This window comes from Xiphophorus couchianus, chromosome 14 (genome assembly GCF_001444195.1).
Source record: "Xiphophorus couchianus chromosome 14, X_couchianus-1.0, whole genome shotgun sequence".
NCBI classification, from domain to species: domain Eukaryota; kingdom Metazoa; phylum Chordata; class Actinopteri; order Cyprinodontiformes; family Poeciliidae; genus Xiphophorus; species Xiphophorus couchianus.
In genome coordinates this window covers 9,397,729-9,410,023 of record NC_040241.1, presented here as the reverse complement: position 1 = coordinate 9,410,023, position 12,295 = coordinate 9,397,729, and the positions used below count along the sequence as shown (strand labels likewise).

Here is a 12,295-nt window from a genome sequence, read left to right as displayed (position 1 = left end):
GGGAACACTTAAACAGGTGTTTAACTCTTAGTGTTCCCTTTATTTTTTTGAGCAGTATATATACAGTACAGACCAAAAGTTTGGACACACCTTTCTAATTCAATGGGTTTTCTTTATTTTCATGACTATTTATAAGGCAAGAAATCCCACTTATTAACCTGACAGGGCAGGTTGACCTATGAAGTGAAAACCATTTCAGGTGACGACCTCTTGAAGCTCATCAAGAAAATGCAGAGTGTGTGCAAAGCAGTAATCACAGCAAAAGGTTGCTACTTTGAAGAAACTAGAATATAAGGGGTATTTTCAGTTGTTTTACACTTTTTTGTTTAGTGCATATTTCCACATGTGTTATTCATAGTTTTGATGCCTTCAGTGTGAATCTACAATGTCAATAGTCATGAAAATAAAGGAAACTCATTGAATTAAAAGGTGTGTCCAAACATTTGGTCTGTACTGTATATATATATATATACACTTTTGATTTATGCATGTATTCATGTAAAGCACTTTGAAATGCCTTGCTGGTGAAATGTGCTATACAAATAAAATAAAATTTGAATTGATATATATATCAATATATAATATATATAATATATAATATATAACAATATATAATATATAACAAAAGTTGCACATATATATATATGTGCAACTTTTCAAATGCTATCACTTCTGCAGGTATCAGAGTGTGCTGTTTGCCAGTCTGCAGGATATAAAATAAAGGACACCAGTGAGCATACCCCAATAAAGGTATTGATAACAAAATAATTAAAGGAATATAGTATGTTACTCTATGCTGACAACCATAACATAAGGCTGAATTAAATGTTTGGATCTAATCTGTTATTGTATAAGTTTTTCCTCTTTCCATATAGGTTTCACAACCGTTCGAGCTTATCGGAATGGACCTTACAGGAAAACTGAAAACCACAGAAAGTGGAAATCACTACATCTGCGTGATGACAGATTATTACACAAAATGGACACAGGCATACCCAATTACCACTAAAACTGCAGAAGAGGTCACTAAACAAATTCTTAAATTTGTTTTTCAATTTGAAGCCCCCAAAAGAATTCTGACTGACCAAGGCACAGAGTTTGTCAATTCGGTAAAGCTTTCAATTTTTTTATATGAAATAAGTAATCATGAAATCTACATTGGCATCATATTTTACATGTGCTTTATATTCATGTCTAATATTTGTATTTATGAAATATTTCTTTGTTTTAAACAAGGTGTGGGGAGGAACACATAAAGACACATATGTCCTCCTGTCGAAGATAGGACCCTACAAATTATTTAGCTCGGACTTTGCCAGAATTTGTCCGGGACAGGAGCTGGGGAGTGAGGTACCTTAATTTCAATAAAGCTTTGGATAGATGGATGGATGTCACTGTCTCTATCCTCCTAGATCACGCTTTCAAATGCACTTATAATAAACCTTTAGAGAAGCTATACATTAAACTTGCTCTTTTAAAAAAATTACTCTTTTCAGGTTATTAATGCCTACCTTCATCTGATGGTTAATAACTACAATAGGAATCATCAGGAACAAGCCAGAGTAATTGACAGCTTTGAAATGTCACGGATTTGGCTCAAAAAGAGTTCCAGGTTAAAGGTTTGTGTGGAAAACTTTTTAAATTTGAAATTACATTTGATGTTATATCAACTTGTGGTTAATAAAATGTTATAATTAATTTTTCAACTTTTCCATGTATTTTTTTTTCTTAGATTGATCCAGAAACGTTTAAGATAATTGTGGGGATTGTTAATGAAAGTCACCATTGGATGCTAGTGGTAAGAAGCAAAATACTTTAAAAAATGTTTTTTACTTATTGTAAGACATGTCTTTCTTTGTAATTGTGTGATAAACAAGGAAGACTTATAAAATGAAATAAATATAAAATGATTGGAAATGTCCATAAAACCATAACACAAATAAATCTAATATCACAACAAATGATTTTCATTCTTTAAAGTGTTAATCATATTGGGCACTTCTTAATTTATATTGTTACTGAAAATTCCTGAGTTGGGCATTACCTTTTCATCCTTAGGTAATTTATCCACTTGAAAAAAGGACAGTTTTCCTTAACTCACTTGGAGAGTCCCAAAAACATGTGAAGAGGTGCTTGGAAGCAACAAGGTGAGAAAAACAAGAACAATTATTGTTTATTATAATAATATAATAATATTATGTCATAATTGGATAACTAGAATGTTAATTTAACATTTTATCCTCTCAAAAAGGGCATTTATGAGAAGCAAAGAGATGAAAGTCTCAAGGTGGAAATGTGAAACTGTCACCCATGCCATCCAGCAAGATATGGTTTCATGTGGTGTGTTTGCGCTTAAAGTAAGTGCTGTTTATATATATATATATATATATATATATATATATATATATACTTGACTATGATTACTTATATTTCCTATGTAATGTCGAACATTGTCTGCTTACAAATCAATTTATATAACCTTTATGTGTACTGTTCTGTCTCTTTCCACATACATGTATATCTATCTATGTCTGAAGATAGATAGAATTATATATCAATATATTGGTATACATGCTTGTTTACGTTTTTGATGTTGTGAAAAAAAGATTAATATGAAAGTGGTGGTCTAATAATCACATTGCCATTAATCTAATGCTATTTTGTAGGAGTAGAACTTTTAAGATGATGAACAGCTTTGGCTTAACAACTTAAACTGCATTTCTACCTGAAATATAATGTAGTTTATGAATTATATTGCTTTATTACACAGTTGATGTATCTTAATGACAATGAAAAAAGTCTGAAATAAGTACAGCAAAAATGTCTAATTATTCATAAATGTCATGACCTCTATATGACAATCTAATACTTTGACAAATATTTTGTATTTGTAATGAGTCCGCTGTTAATCTTCTTTCTTTTTTCAAAAAAATATATTTGCCTTTACAGTTTGCAGAGTGCATACTGGAAAACAAGGACCAGAACTTTCCATCAACAGCAGAAGCTGTTAATACCATGAGACTCAACATGTCTTCCACACTTCTCTCAGAATCAGGTATCTTTTGACATATGTTTTATTCAGTTCCTATGTGGGTGGGATACTATGTTGTGTGTAAAATCATGCACGCACAAAAAAATTGTGTTAGGTCAGCTATTTTATCTAATTAGAAATATTAAAATATTGAACTTTGCAGATGTGTGAAGTACAATCATGTCAGTGTTTATGTCAAATTCAATTAGTGAAGAACATTTCAATACACCTGGCCTTGATCTCTAATAAATAAATTACACATAACACAGCCCAATAACTATTGAGGCAAAAAACATAATCAACAAACTTAAAATTGTTCTAGGATACAATTACACTTTTCTTGAGTAGCTTTAATGTAACTTAATAAGCAAAAGGACTTGCAGTTTGTGAAAGTACAAAACTGGAATGAGATGTATTATGTGAACCATTATATTCATTACTGTATTTTCATAAAATTAACATTTACAAAATGACAAATTTCACAAGATGTATACACATATATATGTAGACATATTAAAATTTTCTGAATGCCATTTTTATACTTTCAGTGGCTCAAGTTGGAGAAAATTATAAAAAAGTAAACACTAAGTGATGCTTTCTTTTACCATAAATCCCAGAAATACCTTGAATACATGTGTGTTTCAATTCATGAATAGACAGACACCATGTGCGCCTGCCTAATATGCCAATATGATGTACAGTTTCTATTACTTGTATTTGTTTATGAGACCAGACATTATCAAAAAGGGATGATTAGACGACTGAGATCTACACAGAGGATTATTGTTCCACTTTCAAAAGAACACTAACAAATGGAATTATTTAGAAGAAAAAAAAACGCAAAAAAAATACCATTAAGTTTATTTTATAACATTGATTTAAAGATGCGATTTGTTTTTCTGTAGACTCAGTGGAGAATCTCTGCAGACACTGTGGCAGTGAGGACACAGAAGATCACATGTGGGTAAGACAACAATGTAATGCAGTGAAAAATCAATTCAAGCAAACCATATACCATCCTTAAAATAGCTGCAAAGTATGTAGATATACAAAAATAAATCATACTAAAATAAATAAACACCCAAGGCAGGTAAGTGGGAAGTAGCTTAAGTTTTTTTTTTTTTTAAGTACAGTCGTAAAACATTAAACACAGTTGCTTGTGGTCCTAGAATTTTTTTTACCTCCATACATGTCAGGAACATGCTGTCATCTCCTCAAATAAAGTTCTACCAATCATATATTGATAATTAAGAAGAAGCTTTATGTTGGCAAAACCCAATATCACCTTCAGTAAACAGATAAGGAACTAAAAAAAAAAACATTCTTTATGTTGAATATTCTTTATGTTGTTATTTGACTATTTTGTATTATTTATTTACAGATCACATGTGACAGATGCAACTGGTGGTACCACCAAGGCTGCGTTAAGGTCCCACAAACCGACACAGACTACTGCTGTGCAATGTGTTTATAGATTTTATGTTTGTACCAATCTAATTCGTTAATGACTGCAGTTTAGTGGATTTTCAGTTTAAACATGTGACATAATTTTCGTTGACTTAATTGGTTTTCCAAAAATTTTTGTTATGAATATTCTTTTGTTGAAATTAATGAAAAAAAGTGATTTAATTTTTATGTTAAACCAAAATAAAAATGGTTTGTGCATGCTTTACATTTAGCATGGTTGCATTGTCAGATTTATTTCCTTCGGTATCCTTGCAATAGCGATAATAAAGAAATAACATTTTCTACATAGTCACATTTGTTCCCTTAACTGCTGGTATGAGTTTTATATCAATAGGATAATATTTGAGAAAAATAGAGAGGGCATGCAGATATCGGCAAGCTAATAATAGGCTTTGCCAAAAAATGCATCCCCTGCTAAAATGGAGAAATAAAGAGTTAAGAGTGAAATAACTTTTTCTACATAATCACACTTGTTCTATGAATTGCTGGTATAAGTTTCATATCAATAGGATAATATTTGAGAAAAATAGAGGGGGCATGCATATTTTGGCAGGCTAATGACAGGCTTTGCCGTAAAATGCATCCCCTGCTAAAATGGAGAAATAAAGAGTTAAGAGTGATTTTACCTTTTCTACATAATCACATATGTTCTCTGAGCTACTTCTGTAAGTTTCATATCAACAGGACAATAGACAGGGGATACAAATATTGGCAGGCTCAGAAATTAAAATCATCCCCCTACATTAATAGACTAGACAGTAAAGGATGATATAAAATGTTCTACATAATGGGCTTCTGTTTTGTAATGCTCTAAGCTCTTATGGTGTTAAAAGAAAAATCGGGGAATTTCAAACCATCTGCGGAGAACATTTTCATCAGACACTGACTGAAAAACGTTCGACTCATATGTTTCAAAGCTATAAAAACCGTATTTATTTCAATTAATCTGCGAAATAAAACCCACCGTTTTATGTCTTACATGGTTAAGAAACGTGATAATGTTACAAATATCTTCAAAAATTTCCTCTTCGGTCATATTTCAGTCCGTTTTCTCATCAATATACGAGAGTTTAGAGCAATGCGCGCTCCCGCGACAGGGCATGCAATTCTCGGCAGGCATGCATTTCTCGGCATAACACCGGGACTAGGATCGAGTCACCAGCAAGCCATGGTGTTTTCAAATAAGCTAGAAACATTAACAACACCCTGAAGGCGCCCGGCTGAGAGTACATCCCAAACTTCACACCACCAGCAAAATACACCGGTATCAAATCTGTAAAAGAAAAGAAAATACGCAATAAAAATCTATTAACATAATGCGTTTGAGTCAAAAATGTGTGGAATGTTTTAAGGACTGTTTTAGTATCACTGTGTGTTTTTATCCATAGGTGAGCTGTTTGGTGTAGATTACCTGCTAAGTCAGACTGAAAAACCTTTAAAAGACACAGCCTGACTCAGAAGAGACTGATGAACCTCGGGAAGATGAAGAAGCAAGTGAAGATGACGAAGCAATAGTTACTGGTGGCATGCCTTCCAGGTGATGCAGTCTTCTCTGTCTCCTCCCAGTTTGCTGCTGCCCTTCATTATAGAGTAAAAGTAAACTGAAGAATAGTAGAGAAAAACTAACTAATGTTTAACCAATAGCAATAATTGTGGCAGCACAAGGGTATGCCACTGTTTAAATTTACTATTCCCACAGTAGTTAGAGCGGGAAATTAATGGACTCTCCTCTTGCTTCTGGAAGGGGGAAAAAAAGCATTTTATCGCATTTGAAAAATTGCTTTCTAGTTTGAACCTGTTAAAAAAGGAGACATACCAAAGGGGAGCAATTATGTTACACAAGAGTTGCTAACCTGGAATAAACGTGTTCAAATGGCAGTGAAAAGACTTGAGATGTTGTTAAACCTCTTGCTTCTGAGCTTGATGCCATCCTTGCTAATGCTGCCACCTTAAGTCTACAGCTGAATCCCCAAAACATCCTGGAAATACTTTAAGTGGCATAATTGCACACAGCAGATGTGATCTATCTTTAATTCATCCATGAGTGGTAAACCTATGAAGTCTGTCTTTTTGTGTTAGGGAACCTCCCAGCGTTCAGTCTATCTTGGTGCCTTGCAGCAAATACCAGCCTCTGCTTGACAAACTCCAGCAGGTTCTGCCACAGAGCAACAATGCAGCTCATCTAGTCAGGCTGGGGTTTCATCACCCTCCACATGTGATTCATCCTTACTTCATCCAACAGAGGAACCCCCATCAGATCTCTCCCTTTTGGACCCCTTAGCTCCTCCAGCAGCTGTTTAATAAAGATAACAGTGATGTACTCTCCCTATGTCCTCCTACGGCAGAAAGTATTCAACTCCTTCTTTGTTATTTGGCATTGGTTATACCCTTCCTCTGTTCCTGCTGCAGCTGCTTCGCTTTGGCCCTTTGAAGCAGGTCAAGGACCTCTCATCCCACTCAAAAATTCAGGACAGTGCTTGCATGAAAGTAGGACATAGAAGATTCGTATCTGTGGTACAAACAACAGCCAGCCTCTACATGAAATGCCAAATATTCAGAAGGATGTGGATATCTGGCCACTTTCCAAACCTGGCCTGCAGCTTGTTGAGGCCCTCACTCGCACAGCAGCCACAGTCCACATACTACAGCACCTTGGGAGCTTCAGCCTGGCGGTACCACTCCATGAGTCCTGCAGCCATTTTGTCCAGTCCCGGATCCTTGTGGACAGTCAGGACACTGTTCATTGCTCGCAGATGAAATCCACACAGCCGTTCCCTTGCTGTGGCCAGGCAGCTTGTTGATGATCTACAATAGAAAATATGAAATTAATTTATGCAGTTTGTCTTGTCTATAAAAACACAGTGTGGTATGGATTTCATAACATTTCCAATGTACTTTATACAATGAACAGGTAAAAAATAAACAAGTTGTTTGTGAAATGGGAAAAGCCCCAAACCTTTTGAAAAAGTGTCTCATTTTACGACATGCTGTTTGTAGAAACTTAGTTAGGCTAGCAATTGCAAGCAGTACTTCATTTTATCGCATACTTTTTGCCGGGGAAAGAAGACTGCGATGCACAGCAGCCATCAAACATAAGGACTGGCACCCCGCGGTGTATTCGCCATATGCAGCAAACACTTTATATACTTAATAAGTATGATTGATTTGTGAGATGTAATAAAATATATTGCATTACGTCGAACATTTGTCTAACCCTGGAGAAAATATTCGTGTAGAACCCTCTCGCCATCGAACAATGATATAAGGGGAAACACTGTTTATGACAGTGAATTCAGACAAAGTCGGCTATTTGATCAAATCAACAAACATGTCAGGAGGGAGAAGGTATGGTTTCCTCATCTAATTATACAATGTCTGTAAATATCGCTGTCTATGAGGCCCAATTAGGTTTGATAGCTCGACTTATTTAAGTAATGGCAAAAAAAAAAACAATAATAAAAAAACTTATTTCCGACGTCCATCATGGCGCCTCGCGTGACTACGTGACGTAGTCGCAGAAGGTTTTGGAAGGATTTATCTTGGTGTCATTTTTGACGTCGCCTGGCTGAGTTGTTGCGTCACACACGTTAGCCTGCCAGTTAATTTTAACCGACCGCGCTGATACCACGACCAATTAAGAGCCTGTCCGTCAGCTGGATGCCTAGAAACGCGCTGAACGCCAAGTCCAACTGGGTAAAAGTAAGTAAGTGGCTTGTTTTTTCTAAAGACTTTCCCATTTAACTATGTGAAAGATAACCGTTGACACGTTTGCGACAAGTAACCATGTTGACCTTAGTTTGGCTAAGTGTTGGCAAGTGTTTGAATTGCATGTCGTACGCAAGAAGGACAGGGATAACACCTGCCGGGTAGAATCTTAAATAAATTAAACAAATAACGAGATATCGACCAAATGAAGTTTTTTTTGTTTTGTTTTTGTATAAATTCAATTTGAACAGAGTGAGGTTTTGCTGAGATAACATATCCTAACAACCTTATTTCCACATTGTAGATTAAAAGTTGGGTAGGCTCATGCTATGTATGGCAGGTACGAATTGCCGCGTTTCAGACACGCAACAAACGACCAAAAACGAGGTTTACAGCAAAAGATGACGTAGTGGCAATTTGTGTCCACTTTTGTGGTTGGGAGCGGAATTTTGCAGCCGGAGCTAAAATAACCTAATCACGGCCAGCCAGCCTTGCATTCCAGGCGGCAATAAGATTGAAAAATTAAAAAATAAACGCAAAATATTATGGTGGGTCATGCTAGATGTCAGCACTTTTAACGCAGTGATGCACAGTCTCTGTGGCGCAATCGGTTAGCGCGTTCGGCTGTTAACCGAAAGGTTGGTGGTTCGAGCCCACCCAGGGACGGTGAATGTTTTTTTTCTTTCTTTCTGTTGTCTCTGGTCATTATGCTTTTCATGTAAACCCAGTTCTTTGTTAGGTTCTTTAGACTACAGCGGCATCAGTGTTTCACTCATACTATTTATTCTCATTTGGGATTATCATTAATGTTTAATCAAACTATTTGTATTTGTTTAAATTTGCATTTAAACATACCTAAGAAAGAAACTTGCACTGTAACTAGCAGTACATGACGTATTTCTATTTTTGTTGTATTTTGAATATTTTGGTGTCAGAATATTGTTTTTTGACTTTGGTTGCCTCGATTTAGCAGCCAGCAGATCGGTGATTGGCCAACATATGAAGCCGATCTTACCCACTTCAGCAATGGTCTAAAAATCAGTCACTGTCCTCTTCTGCTCTCCCATGAAATAGGTTTGGCTGATAAACTGGCCTACTAGGTCATGCCTGCACGTTTGCACTTAAAAATAGTTACCCCACTGTTGCCAGCTCAACACTAACCATGTATATGTAGCCATGCCCTGCTAACTCAGCTAACACACTGACTGAAAAACGTTCGACTCATATGTATAAAGGTGTAAAACCCGTATTTATTTCAATTAATCTGCGAAATAAAACCCACCGTTTTAGGGCTTACATGGGTAAGAAACGTGATAATGTTACGAATATCTTTAAAAAATTTCCTCATCGGTCATATTTCAGTCCGTTTTCTCATCAATATGCGAGAGTTTAGAGCGATGCGCGCTCCCGCGACAGGGCATGCAATTCTCGGCATAACACCAGCCGCCTAATCGCTGTGCAAGCTAAGTTTGGAGCTCAGCCAATGGGACGGGCCTTGACGAGTAACTGAGGAATGACACGTGCTCACATTTCAACTCGTCTCTGTGGCGCAATCGGTTAGCGCGTTCGGCTGTTAACCGAAAGGTTGGTGGTTCGAGCCCACCCAGGGACGGTGAATGTTTTGCTTTTTTAAAAAATTTTTTTTGTAATCTACACTTTTAGCACAGGGAAAGAGCTGAAAGACGTGGAAACAAAGTCAATGAAGACTCTAAAATAGGCGATAAACTGATTGCCCTTAAAGAAGCTAATGTACACAGCGCGGTACTTGTTTTATAAGTTGTTTGGCTTTGGGTTGGTAGAATAAATAAAACACATCAGAAAGTGTCATCGTACTTCACATGTGTTTTATAGCTCACGCGTCCGGGATTTATGTAGCCCGGCTAGCTCAGTCGGTAGAGCATGAGACTCTTAATCTCAGGGTCGTGGGTTCGAGCCCCACGTTGGGCGCGGAGTTTTTTTTGTGTGTAATTTCCTAGAAAAATCACATGGGAACAGAGATTTGAAAATAAGATTTAAAAAGATCTCAGAGAATTATTTGTCAAGACCAGTTTGCGATCAACCAAACGACGTTACAACTTGTGGGAATGTGGATGATTAATTTGAATGTACAATGGAAATCATTTAAAGCAATAGAATTCAACTAAACTATATGGGATATAACATGTTTTATTACAGCGTGGAAAACAAATGCAGGTTATGTAAATGACATTAAAAGTAAACAAGTAATTTAGAAAAATGAGCAGAAATGAACACTCAATCTCAATAACATTCGTCTCATCTTTTCAAAATTGAATTATAGAAGTAATGAACTTTATTGTTTTATTGAGAGGCACCTGCACTGCAATTTCAAAAAGCATTAGAAATGTTAATGCACACGAAGCACCGCCAGGTGGCGCTTTCACACAACACTCCTTTAAGTCACTCAAAGAAGAGCGGGGCTCCTGTTATAAACCCTGCGCTACTCATCAGCTGATTGGAGAGCTTAATAATGCAGTGTGTTGGTGCAGGTTACAGCTGCACCTGTAAACATAAATGTTAAACCGGTAGTTAATAAGAGTGCCGGGAAGGTGGAAGACGAGGAGGCGTGTTCACGCCACCATGTGATCGGAAATTACCCCTGCAGAGAGAGACAAAGTGCCAAAACAAGGGGAAGCGGAGAGTTTGAGCGGGTTCTTCAGGATTTAAGGAGCTGCTTTTATTCAGCAACACTTCCACGGACTCGCTGCTTCGCTTTGTTGTCTTTTCACCGCAGTCAAACCTAGCAAGCCACCTTAGTACGCTAAGGTAAGTAATGTTTTTCGACAGAAAGAGCCAAAAATAAATGTGCCTTTAGACGTCTGTTTTCCACGCAGCAACTTTTTTAAATGTAAAACTTAAGGCTTTTGTGAAAAAATGAGGGTAAATGCTTTTATTAGCTAGCGATAACTGAGAGTTAGTTTTCAGTGTTTTGCTGTGCAAGTTCTGAATGTTATTTTCAGCAGCTACGTGTTTGGCTGCTGTTTGTGTAGTAGTACACTGGTTATTCCTGTTGTGCACTGCAGGCTGCATTAATCCACACAGAGAGGGCTCATCCACAGTAATGCTATGATATAATATGTTGTTTTTGACTGACTATAGCTGCAGGGTAACTTCACTTTTATTAAGGGGGAACAAAAGGCTCACATTGTCTGGTCTTTTAAATGAGAACAACACATATAAATACTGTTACTACATGCTGGTAAAGTGTCTTTTGTTGTCAGTAGTTGTATTATTTTAGGGAGTTCCTGCCAGTTCTGACTATTTAAAGCATGCAGCGCCTATTACAATCAGATACGTTTCTGTCCCTGCCACTGTTTACCTGTTTAAGTCATGACAGAGGATATTGCTTTCATACACAGTACCAGTCTCGGAGCAGGAAATGAGTACCTGTTGCTTGCTCTCTGTGTCATCTTAAATTTTATTTACTGAACTCAGGCTCAGAGGTGGGGGAGGGCCGACATTTACAAATGCATGGTTTGGTTTCTGGATTTAACTATGGTCTTCATGCAAATAACACAAACTCAGTGCTCACTTTGTTCGAAGGCTACTGTCGTAAGTCTATATGTATATAGAGGCTGATGCGTGGGGAAAAAAACCCGCAGCTATAACCTTTTTGATCTGAACATCAAATATATGAAATATAAGGTGCATGTTTTGCAAAATAGCACCAGTTATGATGAAGGCAGGCCGCAGTGGACTGGAACTAAAGTAGCATTTTAGCCAGGTTGTGTATAACTCACACACAGATAACTGTCAGCGATGGTTTGTTGTTCTGGTGCAGAGCGTCCAGGTACAGTGGCTCAAAATGGTGCAAAGAAGAAGCTCTAACAGCCAATTTATCATAAAAAAAAGAAATAAAAGATGTCTGGATATACACTTTATTAGAAACCTTTCAGATATTTCTACAATTGAGCCAAATTGCACAATAATAAGATAATTTTAGGCTCATTTATGTCTATATTACATGTGAATACTTTACTACAATGAAAATAAACTGATCCGCTATGTTTGGAGCATACAGGTATGATATGCTAGATTTACGGTTCCTTGCTAACCATGTAACATCTTTGCAAC

General features: G+C 36.6%; 2 protein-coding genes and 3 non-coding genes across 6 annotated transcripts in view; all 5 read left to right on the top strand.

Annotated features, from left to right (window-relative positions):
• The first annotated feature begins 2,223 nt into the window (after positions 1 to 2,223).
• On the top strand, positions 2,224 to 4,637 carry LOC114157032 (PHD finger protein ALFIN-LIKE 1-like). Its single transcript, XM_028037700.1, has 4 exons — positions 2,224 to 2,357; positions 2,950 to 3,055; positions 3,937 to 3,995; positions 4,413 to 4,637. The coding sequence occupies exons 1-4, from the start codon at positions 2,259 to 2,261 to the stop codon at positions 4,503 to 4,505; spliced, it is 357 nt and encodes a 118-aa protein (XP_027893501.1). The 5' UTR covers positions 2,224 to 2,258; the 3' UTR covers positions 4,506 to 4,637.
• A 3,405-nt stretch (positions 4,638 to 8,042) lies between these two features.
• adisspb (adipose secreted signaling protein b) overlaps positions 8,043 to 12,295 on the top strand; it is a 39,282-nt gene continuing 35,029 nt past the window's right edge. Inside the window, exon 1 of one of the 2 annotated variants that reach the window (XM_028038502.1) lies at positions 8,043 to 8,197. The gene's annotated coding sequence lies outside the window, so the exon portion shown is untranslated. Of the gene's footprint in view, positions 8,198 to 10,688; positions 10,988 to 12,295 lie in introns of those variants that run through there. The other variant, XM_028038501.1, reaches the window with a different exon arrangement.
• On the top strand, positions 8,796 to 8,869 carry trnan-guu (transfer RNA asparagine (anticodon GUU)). Its single transcript has one exon. It is a non-coding gene; the product is annotated as a tRNA-Asn (tRNA).
• trnan-guu (transfer RNA asparagine (anticodon GUU)) lies at positions 9,742 to 9,815 on the top strand. Its single transcript has one exon. It is a non-coding gene; the product is annotated as a tRNA-Asn (tRNA).
• Positions 10,078 to 10,150, top strand: trnak-cuu (transfer RNA lysine (anticodon CUU)). Its single transcript has one exon. It is a non-coding gene; the product is annotated as a tRNA-Lys (tRNA).

Excerpts from the sequence above, each read along its gene's own strand:
- LOC114157032 (XM_028037700.1), top strand. The coding sequence starts at position 2,259 with ATGAGAAGCAAAGAGATGAAAGTCTCAAGGTGGAAATGTGAAACTGTC. Across the intron at positions 2,358-2,949 it reads GTGGTGTGTTTGCGCTTAAA|TTTGCAGAGTGCATACTGGA; the intron begins GTAAGTGCTGTT and ends TTGCCTTTACAG. Across the intron at positions 3,996-4,412 it reads ACACAGAAGATCACATGTGG|ATCACATGTGACAGATGCAA; the intron begins GTAAGACAACAA and ends ATTTATTTACAG.